Source organism: Musa acuminata, chromosome BXJ2-6 (genome assembly GCF_036884655.1).
Source record: "Musa acuminata AAA Group cultivar baxijiao chromosome BXJ2-6, Cavendish_Baxijiao_AAA, whole genome shotgun sequence".
Classification (NCBI taxonomy): Eukaryota; Viridiplantae; Streptophyta; class Magnoliopsida; order Zingiberales; family Musaceae; genus Musa; species Musa acuminata.
This window is the reverse complement of record NC_088343.1, coordinates 44,830,444-44,850,209: the sequence shown is the minus strand read 5'-3', so window position 1 is coordinate 44,850,209 and position 19,766 is coordinate 44,830,444. Positions and strand designations below refer to the sequence as shown.

Sequence of the window (19,766 nt, the reverse complement as noted above, 5' to 3'; positions counted from 1 at the left end):
AGCATCATATATCCATCCAGCTTGATCTCCAATGCAGGTGGCTTAACAATGTGAATTGTATTGGCATATTTAAGTTACTTTTAGTATGTTATGGTAAGTGAAATTAATTTATTACTTGGGTGGCTATGTTTCTGCGATACTTAAGTATCTTAGTTGTACAAAAAATCGAAGCATCGTATATATATTCCTATCATTTGGAAGTTGGGATTATAATATAACTCTCAAGTTGTAATTCATTATACAATACATGAATCACATACGGGGATGCTGGCAGCACACATAGATTTAATAGACTTGCAACAATGAAAATATTTTATGATAATATAATAAGATTTCTTCTATCAAAAATGAAAATTTTTGGACTTAAATTGAACTGTATATCGAACTTTTGAATCGTATTTATCTCAAATCCGAGAAGACGATATCAAATCGAACTAAATATTAAATTCTATTTACTCGTATTCAATGAAGCGATATCCTAACAAATAAGGAACAGAAAATTGTTAACGGCGCAGAAAAGACTGGATACACCAATCCACCACCACAAGTTGAGATTTAATCTCCCATATCTGTTCCATGTGGATGTGCCAAGGCAAACTTAAATCTCCTAAACATTAATGTGGAACATGAAGACAAGACAAAGTTTATGGTTTTTTTCTTACCAAAAAGATGCGGACTTGGCAAGCAGACATAATTTTCTCACCAACCCAACCTCTGACCACCCAAATTTGCAAATAAAAAGCCTGAATATTAATACAATAATTGATTTATAAATAAATTGTAATATGCTTAGTGCTAATTTTAGATCCGATGTTTGCGTACGCGAGAAGAGATGGCCAAATAATCGTCGTCACCAAACATCATATCTTTAGGTTCTTACAGAACAAAAAGGTCGATGTCTCTCACCTACCATCCCATCCCACTTGTCTCTCCACGACTTTGGACCTAATCCATTGAAATGATCCTTACCGTAGAAGAGTTTTGAGGCCTTCCAAGCTTGAGGAGGCTACCTTTGTTGACTCAAACACCACCTTTCTCTAACTATTAGTTTACGAGCAGACGACTCACGATGGTGACGAGGGAGAGCACGATTAGACCGATCGAGTGCAAGAAAACTGCACGATCTCGAGTCCCGTGCACGACGCAATCACTTGATCTCGTTGTGTCTGCTCAATCGCACCTCATGCAGTCAGTCATCGTTGCTCAAATGATGCAGCCATCATTTGGGGATTTGATGAAGCTCTATCGCACCCGTGTATACCATACATTGCCTCCAAAAGAGACGAGTTCTCACCGGTGACAGCTTTTGGCCGTAATCAACAAGAGATTGGTGCCACACAGCATTGCGCTCACCACAACCCAACACAGTGTTCGGACATGAAAACAAATGACTTGTACTCTAATCTTCGATGTCTGTCTCATGGTAACATATAAAGATACTAGAAAATCCCAACATGATGCACAAATAAAATTGAGTCGATACAGACAGACTTAAAAGTGGTGTCAGATTATCATAAAATTGTTCTTTGATTTAAAAGTAAAATAAATAAATAAATTACATAATTATCGAATGAGAAATTAACTTTTTAGATTGTGACAATAATTCAATCTAAATATATATTACATAATTAATTGTTTACTTTTTCTTTTGATGACAATATGACAATTTTCACAAGTTTTTCTTTCCGATCCCCTTAGAATCGACGGTGGATGATGATGACGCGTGGCTGAACAAGCCGCTGTCGTCCCAAGCTTATTTATACCGTCAACCAGGCCCCAACCCGACCCGTGCTTCCTATGGCAATGGCAATGGCAATGGCCTCCCCGGCCTCCGGTTTCCGCCTTCGCCTTCGCCCTCATCTTCTCCTCCTCGCCATCTGCCTCGCTTCCCTCAACGTGATGCTCGTCGCCGGCTGCTACAGCGCCATCTTCAGCTTTGGGGACTCGCTCGCCGACACCGGTAACCGCCTCCACTCCCACCGGTTCGATCCCGTCGGCCGGTTTCCCTACGGCGAGACCTTCTTCCACCACCCCACCGGCCGATACTCCGACGGAAGAGTGATGCTCGACTTCATCGGTAATGGTTCCCCTTCACTCACTTCTCACGCGTCCACGCTCTTCCTTTACGCATCGGCTCCGCTGACGAAGCCCGATGGTGCGTGCAGCACAAGCAATTGGACTGCCGATGGTGCAGCCATACCTCGCCGGCACGCATGACGGCGAGGACTTCAGGTACGGAGCGAACTTCGCCGTCGGCGGAGCCACCGCGCTCGACAACGAATTCTTCAGATCGAAGGGGATGGAGGTGTCGTGGACCAACGACTCGTTGAGCGTTCAGCTGGAGTGGTTCAAGCATCTGCTGCCGTCGCTCTGTTCCACCAACTGCAGCGATCTGATGAGCGAGTCGCTGTTCTCGGTAGGGGAGATCGGGGGCAACGATTACAACCACGCCTTCTTCCAAGGAAGAGGCGTGGATGAGATCAAGACCTTCGTTCCCGGCGTCGTCTCCGCCATCGGCTCCGCCATCGAGGTGACCTCGGTTCTCGGCTCGCCATTGCGCTGTCGGCATCTCTGATTTCATCGGGCTAACGAATCCAGTTCGATCGCCAGGAACTGATCAAACTCGGGGCGAGAACCATGATTGTGCCGGGGAACTTCCCGATCGGGTGCGTCGCCGTCTACTTGACCATGTTCCAGAGCGACAGGCGCGAGGATTACGAGTCGGGAACGGGGTGCATAGAGTGGCTGAACCAGTTCTCCATGTACCACAACCGCCACCTCCTTGATGAACTGAGCCAGCTACGGCGACGGTATCCGCAGGCGACCATCATTTACGCAAATTACTATGAAGCCGCCATGGCCATCTTCCGCTCTCCCCAGGAATACGGTGTGCTCCTCCTCTCTTCCTCTTTCCTTTCCATCAATTATTTGCATGTGTTTGCCATGTGATTAAGAAATATCATGTTATGTCATCGAGGCCAAACGGTCGGTCGGTGGCGTTGAGTTACATGTGGAAAATGATATCTCCCCAACTCTCTCTCTCTCTCTCTCTCTCTCTCCTCTCACATAGGCAAGCCTTTTTCCAATCATACAGTGCTCAACATGACCGACCACCACCGGCTTATAAGTATAATTTTGCCTGGGTGGCAATGATGATATTAAACCTTATCGTGTGGTACATGTCACTAGCTTTGCATAAATGAACTGCAAATTTAATTTAATTTAATTTAATTTAATTTAATTTAATATAGCAAGTGTTGGTCACCCATGCCTGTCTGCCTCACACAGCGTGGACTGAGTGCAGGATTTGGGAAGTTTCCTCTTGCCGCGTGCTGTGGAGGTGGCGGTCCCTACAACTACAACCACTCCACCAAGTGCGGAAAAGACGCTGGCGTGTGCGACAGTCCATCGAGCCAAATCTCCTGGGACGGAATACACCTGACCGAGGCAGCTTACCGGGTCATCGCTCGTGGCCTGTTAGGGCCATACACCATCCCTTCCCTTTCACGATCATGTCCAACCATAAAGTGGAATGTTCTCGACTCCGACGACCAGTATTCCGCTCAATCCTAATGTCGACTTGTTTATGTGCGGTTTGGACAGGAAACTCCGGCGACCTCAAGTTACTGGGACATGAAATTAATTGTGTTCAATTTTTATGATTGCTTAGTCGGCCATATTTATTTTCTCCATTCACGTATTGGAATGCAAACTCACAGAAGAAATAGAATTGTGTCGAAAAAATTACCAAATCAAAAAGCAAAGGAGCATATCTTTAACATACTAACAAATTTGTATCTACCTTTCGTATGGAGCTTCTTAAGAGCATATCTTCTGCAAGAGTTCACATTGAAACATATTCATTAATCAAAGGTTCTGACTTTGATGTAAACATGAATTAGATTTAGTCCACTCTATGGAGTAGTAATTAAGGACTCCTCAGGTAATGCACTTACAAACTTTGAGACTGCAGTTCTGAAGATAAATGCTAGCAGAAAGAGTAACAGATACAATTGCTAGTCACAATTGATCTTGAGCAGTCAACAAAACACAACTATGTATGTATGTGTGTATGTACACACATCGATGCCTCTGGAAGGCTTGAGCAGGCTTGAGATTGTTACAAAGACATTCTCCATGTACAGAGAGAAACCAAAGCTTCTTGAACAAATTCAAAACACTTCCCAACCTATATATAAAGGACTTGGACTTCTAGCAGACCGAAATGCATAGTGTTCACCTGCTAAAAACCCTGGATCGAGCACCATTCATGCAGCTTACGCGGTCAGAAACCCTGGTGAGGTAACTTACTCGTCAGACATGCATTCCATTGCCATTGGAGCAGATGTTCCTGTATGACAGCCTCGTAGCGGGCTTCTTCGAATTCCCATTCCCGTTCTGGTGGGATTGAGTGGGTGAGAAGCCATTGCTTGTTGTAAGTCCTTTGAATTCCCGTTCTGATGGGATTGAATGGGTGAGAAGCCATTGCTTGTTGTAAGTCTCCTTGTTAAGGTGCTGCAGTGGCTGGGATTTTGCAGCAAAAGTTCCAGTTGTCCACAAGCAGCTCCTACAAGTCCTGCCAAACGATTCACATTGTTTTATTTATGACATGCTATATTCAGCTTCCCTGTGAAATCATGAGAGAAGTATGAAAACAATATAACAGATCATAAAAGTGAGATATAGTAGTTCAAAGCACCATGAGAAAAAAAATAAGCTCATGGTGCTTTCATCATGGTCAGCATGGACTGGAAATGGAGAATTTGTCTGCTCAGCACCTGTTCAGCTCACCAGTAATCAAAAACCTGAGTGCTAAAACCTACAAAGTGTTTCAACTAAAAGATAAAAGCATGGACTGTGAATACACCATACGATGTTAAATGAATATAAAAAGGACATGACATTTTCAAGCGCAAAATTGGACTCAGGAATTTCACCATATGCTGTGATAAAAGCGGACATGTTTGCAAATGAAACATTACCTGAGAAAAGGGCACAGGGTTTTCCAGGTCTTGACTTGAACTCCGGATGAAATTGCACACCAATGAAATAAGGATGAGTATGCAACTCAACAATCTGCACCAGCATATAAATATTTAAAAGAAATTCAAAATTCACAAAACCAAAGTAAGTGCTATCAGATGCATACCTCCATACGTCTTTTGGTTTCGTCTTTACCAACAAAAGCAAGACCAGCCTTTTCAAATTCTGTAATCATGTAGGGATTCACCTGTGTATACAATGAAAACAAGAAGCCAAATGAAGAGAATATTTATTCAAGCTTCTCAAAGTTGCTGCAATTTTTAATTTGTGTGCAAGTGTACAGACCTCATATCGATGCCGATGTCGTTCATCCACAAAGCTGACATTGCCATACCTAAACAGAAGGCAAAATTTTAGAGTTTTTCAGCATAGGAGAAATGCAGAAAAATTGACAATAGCAATGGCCATTAAAAGTTCAAGGGATATTTGTCTGCATACAACTTTGCAGCTTTACTGTCAGCAACCTCAAAATAGGTCCTCCTTGATCCAAGTCGCATCATACCTCCCAGGTGAGTTTTGCAACCCTTTATTTATCGTTCTTAGATATGTCAAGAAGCAGAAGATTTCCATAAAAGAAATAACAAAAGAGATGGCCATACGAATTACCTCTGGCATAAAAACAACACATGGATTTGTTGTATCAGGGTCAAACTCCGTGCTGTTTGCATCCTCCAAGTTCATAACAGAACGGGCAAATTCGATGACAGCTATTTGCATGCCAAGACAAATGCCAAGAAATGGAACGTTGTTTTCACGGGCATATTTAACAGCAAGAATCTTTCCTTCCACCCCTCTATCTCCAAAGCCTCCTGGGACTAGTATACCATCCGCACCCTGAGCTAAAAGATTATTAGATGGCAACAAGAAAGCTGCATAACCTACTACCCATGTTAACAACAGCTGAAAACATGATAATGCACATTGTCTCAAGAATCTAAGACCAATGGCTTAAATAAGAACGACACACACCCTCAACCGTCTCCAAGCTGCTCTGTAAAGATCAGGAGCCTGTACATGTGATTAATCATAGTCATTAATATCGAAACACAAACCATCAACAGAGACTGGAGAATATGAAAATAAACAGACTTCTGCTTTGGTGCTGTCTTCAAGGTCAGAAGATGGGACCCAATCCACCACAAGTTTCTTCCGACAAGCAATAGAAGCATGCGAAAGAGCCTGCGAATAGGTTCACGATTAAATCGATTACAAAAAATATAGAAGTGGAGAGAAATCAAGAGCTTATTTTCCATATCCTGTCCTTCTAATGGAAAGTATAAATAATCCAAACAAAAAGGTAAATGCTAATCAACCTAATCTTTCCAACCAATAGCCAATTAAATTTATGGACAAGGATTGATATCATTGAGTAATACATGCATTCACCTTCAACACTGAGATATGAGAATCAGAAAGGCCAGTATATTTTCCAACCATGGCAATTCTGACCTGAAAATCAATAATGGGTCAGATTGCAACCAGCAAATGAAATTAAGGCATCCAACAGAGGGATAAAAGAGAAGAAGAAGAAGGGGAGAGAGAGAGAGAGAGAGCTCACGGGATCATGCGAGATGTCATAAATTCTAGCTATAATCGTCCATTCTTCCAACATAGGTTCTTTAGCGATCCTAGCAAATACAAAAGGTTTTGATTTATTTCATGTCTATCTACATTTGCATATAGATAAAAAGTAGATAAATCCAAAAATTTCGAAATAGACAGGTCAAGTTAATCAAACTGACCCTTGAAGCTTCAATAGCTTTATAAAAGCTTCATGTGCCTTTTGCTCCTACAGGTACAAAAACAAAATAGAATGAACCATTTGCTCCAAGGGTACAAAGTTTGAATGTACAACTGTACATTTAAAAAAAAAAATAGAAGGAACCATTTGAGTATCCTGAACATTATGTCCACGATTCTATCAGGAATATAGACTCTACCCTCAACAGTAAAGGAATGTGCCAAATATTTGTAACATCGTTCAGAGTAATAATATTTGCTACCTGCAAAAACAATATGCTGATCAATTAGCGGACAGTAGTATGCATTTATTGCAAAAAGGTTATGGGCCAATTGATGAAACTCAACAAAAGAATACCGGGATATGGCAAAATTGTGAAAGTTTCTCTTTTATATTTTCGTCCAGTGGCTGACAAATGCATCAAAAATGGAACTATCAGAAGGCAATGTAAAATGACAATAAAAAGAAGGCTGAAAATGGCAGATGGAGAAAGAAGTTCAGTGGAACCTTAGTGCTTCGGCAGGCTAGAATATTTGGCATCAACCCAAGTCCTCTTAGGCTCCGAACACTATGTTGTGTGGGCTTAGTTTTCTAAAAAATTTTAAGCCAAAACTCTCATCTCAGAATGCCACAATAAATATATAGACTAAATATAGCGGCAAAACTCAAACTGTTGCACAAATTTTTGCACAGAAACTGTAGACTACAGTCACTGACCTGCTCGCCAACTGCATCTAAAACAGGAACAAGACTGACATGAACCAGACAGAAGTTCCCAGGACCTGCATGAAGAACAATTTGAAGAAACACCCCTATGTAAGAGTGACTGAGATAACAAGTCAATCATAAGAAGCAATTGACACAAAACAAGTGTTGTCTCCATACCTACACGGTAAGAGAACTGACCCAAAGCTTCTATAAATGGCATAGACTCTATGTCCCCTGCATCAAGAATGCCACTGTCGTTATGCCCCGAAAAGATCGTGGCTCCTGCACCGCATACTTACACCACTATCGGTAACATCTTGCAAACTAAAATTCTCCACAAAAAGTGCCAACTTGCTGGCTGATATATACAATATTTCACCCTCGTTATGAGGAAAATCAAACAATGTGGCATACCTATAGTTCCACCCAATTCTATAATACAAACATCAGCAGGTCCTTCATTACCATCCACAGGTATCTTAGCTACACGTTCAATCCACTCTTGTATGGCATTTGTAATGTGCGGCACAACCTTGGAAGAAATAATGAAAGAGGTTCAGGAACACAAGGATAAAACCAAAATATGATCCATCCCATATATCAGATGATTTAGATAAGTGCTGCAGAGAAGAGCCAGACTTGGACTGTCTTCCCCAGATAGTCTCCCTTCCTCTCCTTGTTAATGACAAACTACCACATAACAACAAGAATATAATGGCGCATCAGTTCATATAGGTACAACTAGACAGAATGACACAGAAATAAAAACAAAAGATGAGTTTACAAATGTAATATAATTGAAACCGTGAGTACAGAAGGCATGGATCAATATAGCACCTGATAGATCTTTCCAGTTGTGATGTTGTTGTCCCGAGTTAATTTGATATCAAGAAATCTTTCATAATTTCCAAGATCCAAGTTCACCTGCAAATAACAACATTCATCAGGCACAATTTTTTTATCATTTCAGTCACAGTGAATAAATCAGATAAACAATGATTTCTGGGTATCTGTCAGATAAATAAAATGTCACATAAAGCAGAAGGCGTGTAACAAAGTTAGGCACACAACAATACATGTAGAAAGTATTACTAACCTCACCACCATCATCTAAGACAAATACTTCCCCGTGCTCAAATGGAGACAACGTCCCGGCATCAGTGTTCAGATAAGGATCTGCAAGAAGTACCACATGTAAAAGCACAAGACATCGTCGTCAAAAGAAGAGCAACCTAGTGACATTGTTGCCACACAATCAGAAACTCCGGGTTCTACAGATCCTTCAACACAATAAATTAAATGACACTGTCCATTTTTCTGCATTCACAGATGTCTTCATGACCTTACAGAAATTGGAAATAAATGGACAGATGCTAGTTTCAGCATGATTTAGGTGTTCTCAGCTTGACTTAATTCTACTCAAGATCTAAAAGAAGTGGAAATAAATGTTAAAATTGATATTCCTTAAATAATGATGAGTAAGGTTTCAAAAATCTACATGTATGTCTCCCAAAGCTAAAGAGGCTAAGAGGATTGAACATGAAGTTGGTACGAACTTAGGATCCCAAACCAAAAGGCAAACAAAGTTAAAACCACGGAAGTAACTGTTACCCAATACCAAGTAAACAAACTGCCACACTTTCACTAGGACTCGCCACAGGAGTTGCTTACACACGAAATTGGTGGCCCTAAAAGTGTGGAAAATGCAAATATCATTGCCCCTGAAGAGTGGGAAGGCCAAACATGAAACTTCTTTTTCGGCATGATTTTTGCCCTTGCGAATGAAAAGCTAGGTTGGAGATGACGATTTGAAGAAAAGGAGAACGGATTGTTCCTTCCCAGCACAGAAAAGCCATCTCCGAGAAAAATACGAAGGGAAACGACAGACGAAGTGCAATTTTGATCGGCGCAGGTGAAGCCTCATCCCGATAGGATAGGGGAGGAGAAGAATACCGATTTTTATCGCCGTCACCCGGAGCCCGCATGCCTTGAGGAGGACTCCAATGCTGCTCGCTGTCACCCCTTTCCCCAGTCCACTTACCACTCCTCCCGTCACCAATACGTACTTCATATCTCTCTCTCTCTCTCTCTCTCTCAGAGCGATGGAGCGTAGGACGGGAAGACGCAGCGGGGGTCCTTAAATACTCCCTTCCAAGCCTTTTACCTCTGAAATAAAATAAATTAAAATAAAGAAAAAACATTAAAATAAAAAAAAAATTAAAATTTTGTTACCACTAAACATGTCAAAATGTAAAGGGTAAGATTTCTTTCTCATTTAATTCTGAGAATCGAGAGTTAAATAGTTTTGTTTATATGATCGTGCTTGACTCTAAACTAGAGTGTCGAAAGTTCGAGCTGAATTATAAACGGTTATTTATCTTTTCTTTCTTATTCATCGTGTGATGTGATGTATATATAATTAAATTTTAAATATAAAAAATAAAATTATTATCAAATCATATAATTATAAATATATAAATAATTATAAATATTATAAAAATATGACTGATTATATGCTTCCTTCATCCTGTTTATAGATGGAGAGTAGATACGTGAGAATTGGCCATATAAACAGCAAAAAAGAAAGCAAGTCTGCCTTTCGATTGAATTTACTTTTATTTTAGATTTGCAATCACATCAGGCTAATTGAATGGAAATGAAATAAGGTGGCATTCAGACAAAGTATCCAGATTCCTTATTTGACGCTTATAGGATATTAATGGAAGGAGAGGAATTCTTATACAATCTTGACATTAATGAACCACATGGCGTGGAATTAGGACTCGATTTCCAGATCGATGGGCCCATTTAGGCTTATCCTCTTCATTTTTAGTAGATTGCGACGACTAAAAATAGCGGGATAACGAAACCTTTCACCACAAAGCACGGCCTGCCATCAACGCGATTGTGCGAGTCTCGATCGAGACAGACAACACGAACCTAACTCGCGAGACATCGTCGGGGTGGAGCTCCGTGACGCCATTCACCCGTGGGTCCCGGGACGCGGAGAGAGGACGACGGTGGCGGGGCCCTGTTGGGTGGGTGGGGTGGGTGACGACGTGGGGAAGGAGGAGTCGGCCGGTGCCGGCGTTCTCGGCTTGTCCAGTCAAATCCGCCACGTCAACGCGACGTGTGTCCTCCCACGTGGCCGTCCCGCGGCTGGGTGGCATGCCTCACGTGGGTCCCAAAGCCGCTACCAATCGTTTTCCGAGAGGGACGTCCTCCACGTGGCCCATGTCAGAGGCTAGACTTTTCATTATTACACATCTACCCCTTTGACAAAATAATTTTCTCGTAATGACTACTACTAATCGTAATATTGAATTCAAATAACATGTTAAAAGGATAACTCGTAATAGATAGAATTATAATCTATCCGCTTCGTCTAACTGAAAAAACCTTCAACCTAACGGTCCAGACCAACGTGCAAAAGACTCAACTTCGTCCCCATTGACAATGACTGTATCATCGAATACACAAGTGTCGATGAACGAACAATACAGTCGTGTGTGAGCCAATAGTGATAGTTTGCTTGGTGGAATAGAAAGCACGAAGCTGCTCAAGTCTTCTTAACATATCTACGTTGACCAACCACAATAATCGTAGTCACACGTCAACGACACAGCCTTGGAATCCGAGCTAGAGATGCGTCGGCAGGGTTGATTTGTTCGATTCCCACCTAACATCTCAATCCTCCGAGAATTCACATGGGATGTAATGAGTACAATTTAATATGAATCGATTAACATGGGATGTATGGAGGTATGTGACAATACATCTCGTCAATCGTTTCTTACGAGAGCAAGGAGGGAATCTACACTGTGTATTGTTTGTATCATTTCCACTGCACTGTGATTTATGAAAGGCAGTGTAACTTTTATCTTCTAGTGACCGGCAGCCGACCTAACTCAGCTTACATTTGCTCGGCCACATCATGCAGGCACATATATCGCAAGAGCTTCTCTTCTCTTTCACTTTTCCTTGTTATTGCGCTTAAACACTCAACGTCAAGAATTCTGCTCTCGCAGCTAAGAAAGCCTTCTCATGCTTTCAACGTGTGTTTGCTGTAGAATGGAGTTCTTCGTGATGAAGCAAAAAAGTCACGGGATGATCAACCAAAGGCCATCTCATGTCAAACTATTCCTTGACATGGCATAGAAAGGGTTTCTGTTATCCGCTTCTTCCATGGCAGTCGAAGGCCGACACAGGATGATCAACCAAAAGTCACGGGGAAGCCTTTCTACGTCACTTCGCATCGGCTTCTATAACCTCCCATCGTCGCTATCCTTCACCTTTGACACCTCAATGCTTGTTGGGATCTTTGGGATCTGTAAGTTGTGCTTCAATCGTCTTCTTTGGTAGAGAGATCGCTGTTAGACAGTACCACCTAAACTCTCGAGGATCACTTCTTAATTCGTTGATGCTAGTTTTGATCGATAACTTCATTATCATGTGGTACGTGGATACTACCGTCTTCAACCGATTGAGGGTAGATCGACCAATGATTACATTATAGGCTCAGGGGATTTTCACCATCATGAACTTGTTCGTTAGGGTCTTGAAGTATGGTTCTTTACCGAAGGTGATGTAGAGGCTTACTATCCCATGGGGGGAGATGAAATCTCCTGTGAACCCAATCAACGATGATGTCATTGGGGAGAGCCGTCTGCCGACAATTTGAATTTCTGAAAGACATCAAAATAAAGTACGACTATGAAGTTGCCCATATCAATCATAACTCTTTTTGCTCGGGAATTAGCCATCCCGATCAAGACCACCAAGGTGTCATCATAGTTAGGGTCGAGGTGCTCGATCTCCCCTTCATTGAAAGTAATCTTCAGCCTTTCCTTGTGTCTTTCCATGGTGGCTGGGGCATACGATTTGCTTCTAGAGGAATTATCATCCACCTTGGTCCACCGAAGATGACATCAATTTATTTTTTCACAAAGCAATGAGAGTGAGGCGAGAGCTCTCGGGGATTGTGGAGGAATCTCCCAAGATGACATCTTCGGATGAGCTTCTCGATCTAGTATTTGAGGTCCCAACATTCTTCTGTGTTGTGATCGTAGTCCCAGTGGAAGTGACAACACTTGGTCTTGTTCCTCTACTCCAAATGGGATTTCATGGGTATCAACACCTTTAGGAATCCTTTCTCCCTTATCTATGGTAAGATCTTCATTCTTGTTACGTTGAGGGAGACTAGCCCGAGTCTTAGGTGTGCCTTCTAAGGTCTAGCGTGTCTCCTTAATGGCAAACTTGAGGTCGATGTCCAGGGCAGTTCTTAGCATGGCCTCTTGTGGGGCTTCTCACGTTGGCCTAAGATCATTGCTTCTACGATCACATATTTGGTTGGTTCTTTGGAGCATCTTAGGGATAATTATGGGCGATTTTTCGATCAATTACTAAAAGAATCAGAAAAGCCATAGGCTTATCATAAAATCTTATATTTCCAACGAAGGTTGGGCGTCTTGAACCCTCTAGATTTCATTAGTGAACTAGATAACAAAATGGGAGAGGGGTTCATCCTTCCTCTGCCTTAACTCAAGTAGCATGGTTGCGGAAGACTTCGAGCGCACATTAACAACAAAATGAAGCTTGAATTCTTTTGCGAGTTGGTCAAAGGAGGACACTGAGAGGGGCTTCGAGCGAGTATACCATTCCTGGGTCGAATCTATCAGTGTTATCAGGAACGCTCAACACATTAGAGTGTTTGACATGTCATATAATGACATATAGGCCTGGAAGGCCACGGTATGCTCCTCTAGGTTGAAGCTACCATTGAAAGCCTCCAACATCGAGAGACAAAAGTTAGTTGGGAGGGGTTCCTCCTAGATGCTTTGGACGAATGAGGAGCTGTCTGAAGTGGGGTTGTTGGCATCCCCTTTCGAGTGATGAAATTCTCGTTGCACCTCATCTAGGCATTGGGTCACCAACCACATTTGAGCCCTGAGTGAATCCTCCATCCAGTCGATGGATTGGATCTCTATCTCGAATAAGGTTGGCTCATGGTGTGGGGGCACGTTGAATTCCATTATCGGGGATAGTGGTGTTTCGAGCGACATTCCAATCGACCAAAAGCAATCAGGGGGATATGCAATGGGTCTATTAGGGAGGCCTTAAGAGGTGCCGAAGTAAGTGAAGATTGGACCGTTGGTTGTAGTGTTAGAGGTGGGGTCACTTGTTGAGCCAACTAAGGAGCGAGCGATGACTTGAATCATCCTAGCCAACATCTGCACTTGATGTGTGAGGCTTAGGAAGGCCTCAATAAGGATGAGCAGGTGCCCTATGTTCGGTTTCGAAGGTGAGAACCTGAGATCATTAAATAGACGCCAGTAGTGCCTCGAGATTTGTGATGAAGTGGAGGCATCCACTTGTGAAAAGGAGGGTAGTTGTCCTCCTTGCCCGAAGGTACCGTGTGCATGCGATGACACCTCCTCTTTAGAAGGCTCTTTGAGGGGGTTTGCGGGTGGACATGGTTGTGACATTCAATCCTCCTTCTAGTACCAAAATATTATTACATTGATGCCACCGATCGTGAATTGGCACAACTTGATTCTGTCCTAAAAGCACAAGATCGTATGGATGACCCGTGTGATAATTGAGCGAGGTGGTTAGCATCGGGAAAGGTTCAAGTGCAACGATCTCCAGGTGATAGTAGAGTGTTCGAGCTAGCTCCTAAGTCAAACTGAGGTTAAATGATTCGAGTTCGATCCCTTTTTCAGACCCTAGGGATCAGTTTTCATACTTAGGCAACTGACAGAGGGAGACCGATGGTTGACTATTGATTGTGAGACCGATGGTTGACTATTGATTGTGAGAGACGACTAGGGGGGCAGATAGGTTTTGTTGCTTTGGAGTTACTATAATGACTTGGGCCTCATGGGCTAACTGGCCTATCAACTTCGTTTAGTCTAAACCACTGACCAAAATGCTTAAGCTGAAATTGATAGTAGTACACTCATCAGATCCTTATAAGTCAATCTTAATTAGGGTGTTACAGTTACTGCCCTCGATGATCGATCCATGCTGCTTTCTCCTGAGTCACGATCTGTTGGGGGCAGTAGGTTGCCGCCCTACAGTTTGCTATCGGGACAGGGTGATCCGGGCTTTGCTTTGCCTAAGTGGCAGCGCCAGCATATTTCCAATCACTTCCCATTCTCCCATCTCATCATTTGATTATATATACATACAGTTGATATTCACATTAATGGTAGATAAATGAACTTGAATCTGATAGCTCCTTGAGATGCAAGGATAGACTTAATTGGCAGATATTGTCGCTTGGGAATGCAGTATTCTGAACTAAACACAAACTTGAGATGTTTGGATGAGACCTATAGGAGATTAACACTATTAATCTAGTCATAAAATTAATTATGTTTGTTTTTAAAATATAAACATATCATTTTTGGATTAGCATACCAATTAATCTTCAAAACTTAATTTTCAATTTAATTAAATTGTATAGGATCAAATTTTTACACATAGATTAATTGCAGCATTCTTAATAAAATAGATTAAATTGCATTGTGCATTGGGCTATCAATCTCATGATCCATAGTAATAGTCTTTATTATCAAAGCTTAGGGTTTGAAGTCTTATCCAATATATTTTTTTATGATATATTTTCTTTCATAATTTTTTTGAATAAAGTATTTCAAATCTATTTATCATTCATTGATTGATGGTAGTGTACCAAATCTACTTATCAAAGGTAAGAGTTCAAAATCTCATCCAATATTATTTTCAAGATATTATATAACTTAATTGATTCATACTTTGACAAATCATCGTACAATAATCCTAAGCTTAAATCATATCTTCATCGTTTATCTTTAAAAAGTAATAATAAGAATATTGAATTCCCTGAAATCATTCTTAGCTACACGTTTCTCCTTTGAGTAATTGCTAACTCAAGCAACTCCATAACTTGTGTTCAAAGCAAATGATCCATCCATGCTTGACGAGGAAGCCTTTGTTTTGAAGGAAACATGAGGAAATACTCTCGACCTTGCCAAAATTAAATCTTTCCCAATCTCATTCAAAACCCTAAATAATTCTGCATCAAGCATTAATCCCAATCATCCTTCACCAATTTTAGGGAAATCATCACCTGACAAACTTAACAGTGCATGCATGAACCCACGTTTCAGGTGCATGGTATTCTTGCAAGCCCTCAGCAAAGTTCTTCCGCGCATGCATTCATCGGTTTAGTATTATGCTTTGGGGGGGGGGGGGGGGGGGGGGGTTGTGCGGGAGGAGAGAAGTCACATCGTATGACCGGCATTTCCGAACCAACCTCACCTCACGATAGGCTGCTGCTCACCTAATGGAGAGCCATAAAAAGACGGTGGTGATGGAGATGATGATGGGTGCGTAGGTTTTGATGGCCAAGAAGAGCAATCTTGTCCTTCAAGAACCATGGTGGATGAGGACGCCGCTGCCATCTGTCTTCTTCATCATCATCTTAGTCTTCGTCGTCGTCGTTCTCTTCATCTCCCTCTCCTACGACAAGGTGGAGTATTTGTCGCCCAAGATTTTTGACCGCCAGCAGGTGAACCTGATGTCGGTATCGGCAGACGAGACGAGGAAGCAGAAGTGTGACTTGTTCTCGGGGCGGTGGGTCTACGATTACTCGACGCAGCCGGTGTACTCCGGGGTGGGGTGCTCGAACATGAACGACGAGGTGGCCTGCGAGAAGTTCGGGAGGAAGGATCTGGAGCATCAGCGGTGGAGGTGGCAACCCCATGGCTGCAGAGTTCCAAGGTATGCGTACTGTCTTGCAATACTTGCAGATCTTTTGGTTACTGCATTTGCATTTGAAGGACGATCCCATATTTTCCTGCACTTCTTCTTCTTCTTCTTGCCTGCATCATTTCCAATGTGATGCTCTTTCTTGAAAGGAAAGAAGAAATCTGAGGGGTCAAATTGACTTTAATCAGCAATGAATAATAAGGTATATATTGTTTTCCAAGGATTTGATATTTATTTTGTTGAATTTTATTTTAGGAAAAGTTCCAATGATCTTAATTTTGTAAACGTAAAGGAGCAAAAGAGTTGTGTTGATTCATCTTTAAGGAATCGGCCCACCACATTGCTATCGCATATCGGAACACGTCGCTCTCAGCAGTCCTTGCCATCTCTCGCAAGTTAAGAAATGGAAACATTACGAGGTGGCCAAAGATGAACAGTCATTAGTATTTGGGCTTTAATTAGATACCATTATAGGGTATTTTAGATCCAATCCTCTATTGTCGTCGAGCCAAATCCATATTAGCCTATTAATCGATTCTCCTATTGTCTATTATCTCAGTTATGATCAGATTTTAGACTGATAATTAAATGTACGGCCATTCCCTCAACCAAAAAAAAAGTTTCCTTTTTATTTTTCTTTTCAAAAATGTTTTTTATTTTTTATTTTCTCATTTGATATTTTTTAATTCGAATAATATCCAAAATATCTATCATCGATACCAATGGTATCTTTCTCATTATCTTTTCCTAATTTTACCTGTTATAGTATTTTAATTTGGTTTATTTATAGTATTTTTATCGAGGTACTAAAAATACTATGAAGTTATTGAAAAACATTGTAAGTGACAAAACTTTTTTTTTTATTGTCATTGCTCGTAGTCATTATGATATTGTTTTTTTAGGATCATAGAAATCTGTTTGGATTATTTATAATATTTTTATTGTGAGGTGAAAACACTATAATAGACCATTTTTTTTATCTTTATTTGAGTGATGTTAATCCTAAACCATCATAAATAACTGTTTGAATCCTCATACAAGATATCAAATGTCTATTGTATTTTGATTTTATTTGACTTGTTTTCTAATAGTATTATAATGTTTTTGTTGAGGTACAGTTATTGAAAAACACTATAAGTGACATCATATTTTTGCATCTTTGGTTGTCAATCGCTCATAAATCATATTTTTAGATAGGTTTTATAGTATTTTTATTATGGTGGCCAAAACACCGTAACAAATCAAAATATTGTTATTTTCTTTGCATTTGCATTCATTTCTTACCTCTTGAAATGGATTCCACCTTCCTAAGCTCTAAAGAATCGAACCAAACCCACCATCACTAAGATATCAATGCTGACGAACAGGTTCGATCCCGAGAAGCTGCTGAACAGATTAACCGGCAAAAGAATGGTGTTCGTTGGCGACTCTCTCAACAGGAATCAATGGGTGTCGATGGTGTGCATGTTGGAATCTGCCATGAGTAGTGACGGCCATTCTATGAGCCAGAATGGTTCACTCAGGTCCTTCAAGGCAAAGGTAACTATTTGGTCCCTTCTATTGACTTCTCCGTCTTCCGAACAATACATTCGATTCATTCCCATTCGTGTGTGTTTGAGACTTGTACTAGTTCTTTATATGTGCAGGATTTTAATGCGTCGATCGACTTCTACTGGTCTCCACTGCTGGTGGAATCCAACTGTGATGACCCGGTGCACCATCGGTTGTCAGATAGGATGATGCGGGCTAATTCGATCGATGCGCATGCTCAACGATGGGCAGATGCAGACATACTCGTCTTCAACTCTTATCTATGGTGGAAGAAGCCCGGGATGAAGATGAAGGTCATGTGAGTTCTGGCTGTGCGAGTTCATGGCACACATGAACTTGGGTGCTAGCTAAAGCCTTTCCGATGACCTAATGTTCCTGTATCTAATTGGTCAGCTACGATGGTTCGTTTGAGGATGAGGACAGCAACATGGAGGAAATGGAGATGATAGATGGCTTTGGGTTAGCACTGAAGGCATGGTCCGATTGGCTGGAGTCGCACCGCAACCGCAGCACCCAGCTCTTCTTCGTCAGCCTGTCACCGACGCATGCATGGTGAGGATCCATCCGTGCCTCGTTAATGAGCACTTCCTTTTCCCTCTCTCATCGATGATGAAGAGTGTCGACATGGATCTTTTTTTTGCAGGGGTTACGAGTGGGGTGCAGAAGGCAATCAGAACTGCTACAACCAGACCCAGCCGATCGAAGAAGAAGGGTACACAGGTAAAGGATCAGACTACAAGATGATGCGAATGGTGGAGGAGACGGTCGAGAGGCTGAGCAATAAAGGCGTGGATGTGCAGATACTCAACATTACTCAGCTCTCGGAGTACAGAAAAGACGGGCATCCCTCCATTTACAGGAAGTTTTGGGACGATCTCGGTAAAGAACGAGTTGCGAACCCTAGTGGATACTCGGACTGCACGCATTGGTGTCTTCCTGGGGTCCCTGACGTATGGAATGAACTCCTATATGCCTTCATTGTTTCCCAAGAACAGGTGTAGGTTTTTTTTGCATGGCGAAAGGAGACTGCTGGAAGCAACATCGAAGGATGCTTAATTGTTGTCTCCTCTCCCCCCCCTCCCCTCCCTTTTTTTGGCGTTAAAATTGGAGGAAGAACATTTTGTTAACTCTACAAAGTTGAAAGCAAAATCAAATCCCTATTTTTTTGTTACGATCAAACAGGACGTATCAGTTTTGCATAGCAGGAGAAAAAGCTCCAAGTGATCAGATATTAGAGTTTAATCTTTTTGGACTAAATTTTTATCATATGTTGCCCATCTATTTAGAAGCTTAAATGTCAAAAAATATTGTATGGATCCATCATATTTTGGTGAAATAAAAAAATAGAGAAATAGAAAAAAAATAAATTATTGATATTGAATAGATAATTTAAAAAAAAAATCTCTAAAATAGAAATATAGTGATAGATATCTATCTGGGTCTAATTCAAACCTTTTATAAAAATTTCAAATAATTTGAACAAGTCTTTATATGCGATATACTATTTTCTATTTGATCAAAAAATAATGTATTAGATATCAGAACATAATATTTTTGGACCAAATTTTTATTTTAGATTATCCATCTATTTAAAATCTCAAATATAAAAAACATTGCATGGATCCAACATATTCTAAATAAATTTAAAAATATAAAAAATTTTAAAATAAAAAAGTTAATATATGTCCATCTGATTCCAATTTAAAGCTTTACTTTATAGTTAATTTTTTAATTTATTGATTATACCTTTTTCTTTTTATTATTTTTATAATTTATTATAATTTATATTTATATTTATTAATTTTAATAATATAAATTGACATATCATTAAATTATTTAATATAATTTATTTTTGATATTAAGATTATGTTTTTTGATATTTTCTATATAAATTTAACTTTTTAAAGGTCAAAATTAGTAAATAAACTATCTTTAAAAACTTAAAAATAAAAAATAATGACCATATATA

At 40.7% G+C, this 19,766-nt stretch overlaps 3 protein-coding genes across 4 annotated transcripts; 2 read left to right on the top strand and 1 right to left on the bottom strand.

Annotated features, from left to right (window-relative positions):
* Window positions 1–1,800: 1,800 nt before the first annotated feature.
* Window positions 1,801–3,659, top strand: LOC135615933 (GDSL esterase/lipase At1g28580-like). Its single transcript, XM_065115029.1, has 4 exons — window positions 1,801–2,077; window positions 2,166–2,530; window positions 2,611–2,887; window positions 3,305–3,659. The coding sequence occupies exons 1-4, from the start codon at window positions 1,804–1,806 to the stop codon at window positions 3,571–3,573; spliced, it is 1,185 nt and encodes a 394-aa protein (XP_064971101.1). The 5' UTR covers window positions 1,801–1,803; the 3' UTR covers window positions 3,574–3,659.
* Window positions 3,660–3,973: 314 nt separating this feature from the next.
* LOC135615932 (uncharacterized) lies at window positions 3,974–9,608 on the bottom strand. Of its 2 annotated transcripts, XM_065115027.1 has the most exons (21): window positions 9,446–9,607; window positions 8,589–8,668; window positions 8,330–8,416; window positions 8,132–8,182; window positions 7,907–8,024; window positions 7,670–7,726; window positions 7,502–7,566; window positions 7,292–7,375; window positions 7,142–7,192; window positions 6,984–7,046; window positions 6,786–6,832; window positions 6,602–6,671; window positions 6,430–6,492; window positions 6,133–6,222; window positions 6,013–6,051; window positions 5,650–5,877; window positions 5,482–5,567; window positions 5,329–5,377; window positions 5,150–5,230; window positions 4,983–5,076; window positions 3,974–4,576 (listed from the first exon to the last, which is right to left on the bottom strand). In XM_065115027.1, the coding sequence occupies exons 1-21, from the start codon at window positions 9,561–9,563 to the stop codon at window positions 4,308–4,310; spliced, it is 1,890 nt and encodes a 629-aa protein (XP_064971099.1). In that variant the 5' UTR covers window positions 9,564–9,607; the 3' UTR covers window positions 3,974–4,307. The 2 variants fall into 2 exon arrangements, with proteins under 2 accessions (XP_064971099.1, XP_064971100.1); XM_065115028.1 differs by lacking the exon at window positions 6,984–7,046 and having other exon boundaries at window positions 7,670–7,774; window positions 9,446–9,608.
* A 6,245-nt stretch (window positions 9,609–15,853) lies between these two features.
* Window positions 15,854–18,959, top strand: LOC135613749 (protein trichome birefringence-like 34). The gene is made up of 5 exons (XM_065110789.1): window positions 15,854–16,258; window positions 17,614–17,785; window positions 17,893–18,095; window positions 18,191–18,349; window positions 18,441–18,959. Exons 1-5 carry the CDS (start codon window positions 15,879–15,881, stop codon window positions 18,796–18,798), a joined length of 1,272 nt encoding a protein of 423 aa, XP_064966861.1. The 5' UTR covers window positions 15,854–15,878; the 3' UTR covers window positions 18,799–18,959.
* The last annotated feature ends 807 nt before the right edge of the window (window positions 18,960–19,766 follow it).

Bases quoted from the DNA above. Each gene is read 5' to 3' on its own strand.
- LOC135615933 (XM_065115029.1), top strand. From the start codon at position 1,804: ATGGCAATGGCAATGGCCTCCCCGGCCTCCGGTTTCCGCCTTCGCCTT. The intron at 2,078-2,165 runs GTAATGGTTCCC...TGGTGCGTGCAG, and splicing joins AGTGATGCTCGACTTCATCG to CACAAGCAATTGGACTGCCG. The intron at 2,888-3,304 runs GTGTGCTCCTCC...GACTGAGTGCAG, and splicing joins CCGCTCTCCCCAGGAATACG to GATTTGGGAAGTTTCCTCTT.
- LOC135613749 (XM_065110789.1), top strand. From the start codon at position 15,879: ATGGCCAAGAAGAGCAATCTTGTCCTTCAAGAACCATGGTGGATGAGG. The intron at 16,259-17,613 runs GTATGCGTACTG...GCTGACGAACAG, and splicing joins CATGGCTGCAGAGTTCCAAG to GTTCGATCCCGAGAAGCTGC. The intron at 17,786-17,892 runs GTAACTATTTGG...TTATATGTGCAG, and splicing joins TCAGGTCCTTCAAGGCAAAG to GATTTTAATGCGTCGATCGA.
- LOC135615932 (XM_065115027.1), bottom strand. From the start codon at position 9,563: ATGAAGTACGTATTGGTGACGGGAGGAGTGGTAAGTGGACTGGGGAAA. The intron at 6,672-6,785 runs GTCAGTTTGATT...TGTATTTGCTAG, and splicing joins AAGCTATTGAAGCTTCAAGG to GATCGCTAAAGAACCTATGT. The intron at 5,878-6,012 runs GTGTGTGTCGTT...CTTTTAGCTCAG, and splicing joins CAGCTTGGAGACGGTTGAGG to GGTGCGGATGGTATACTAGT.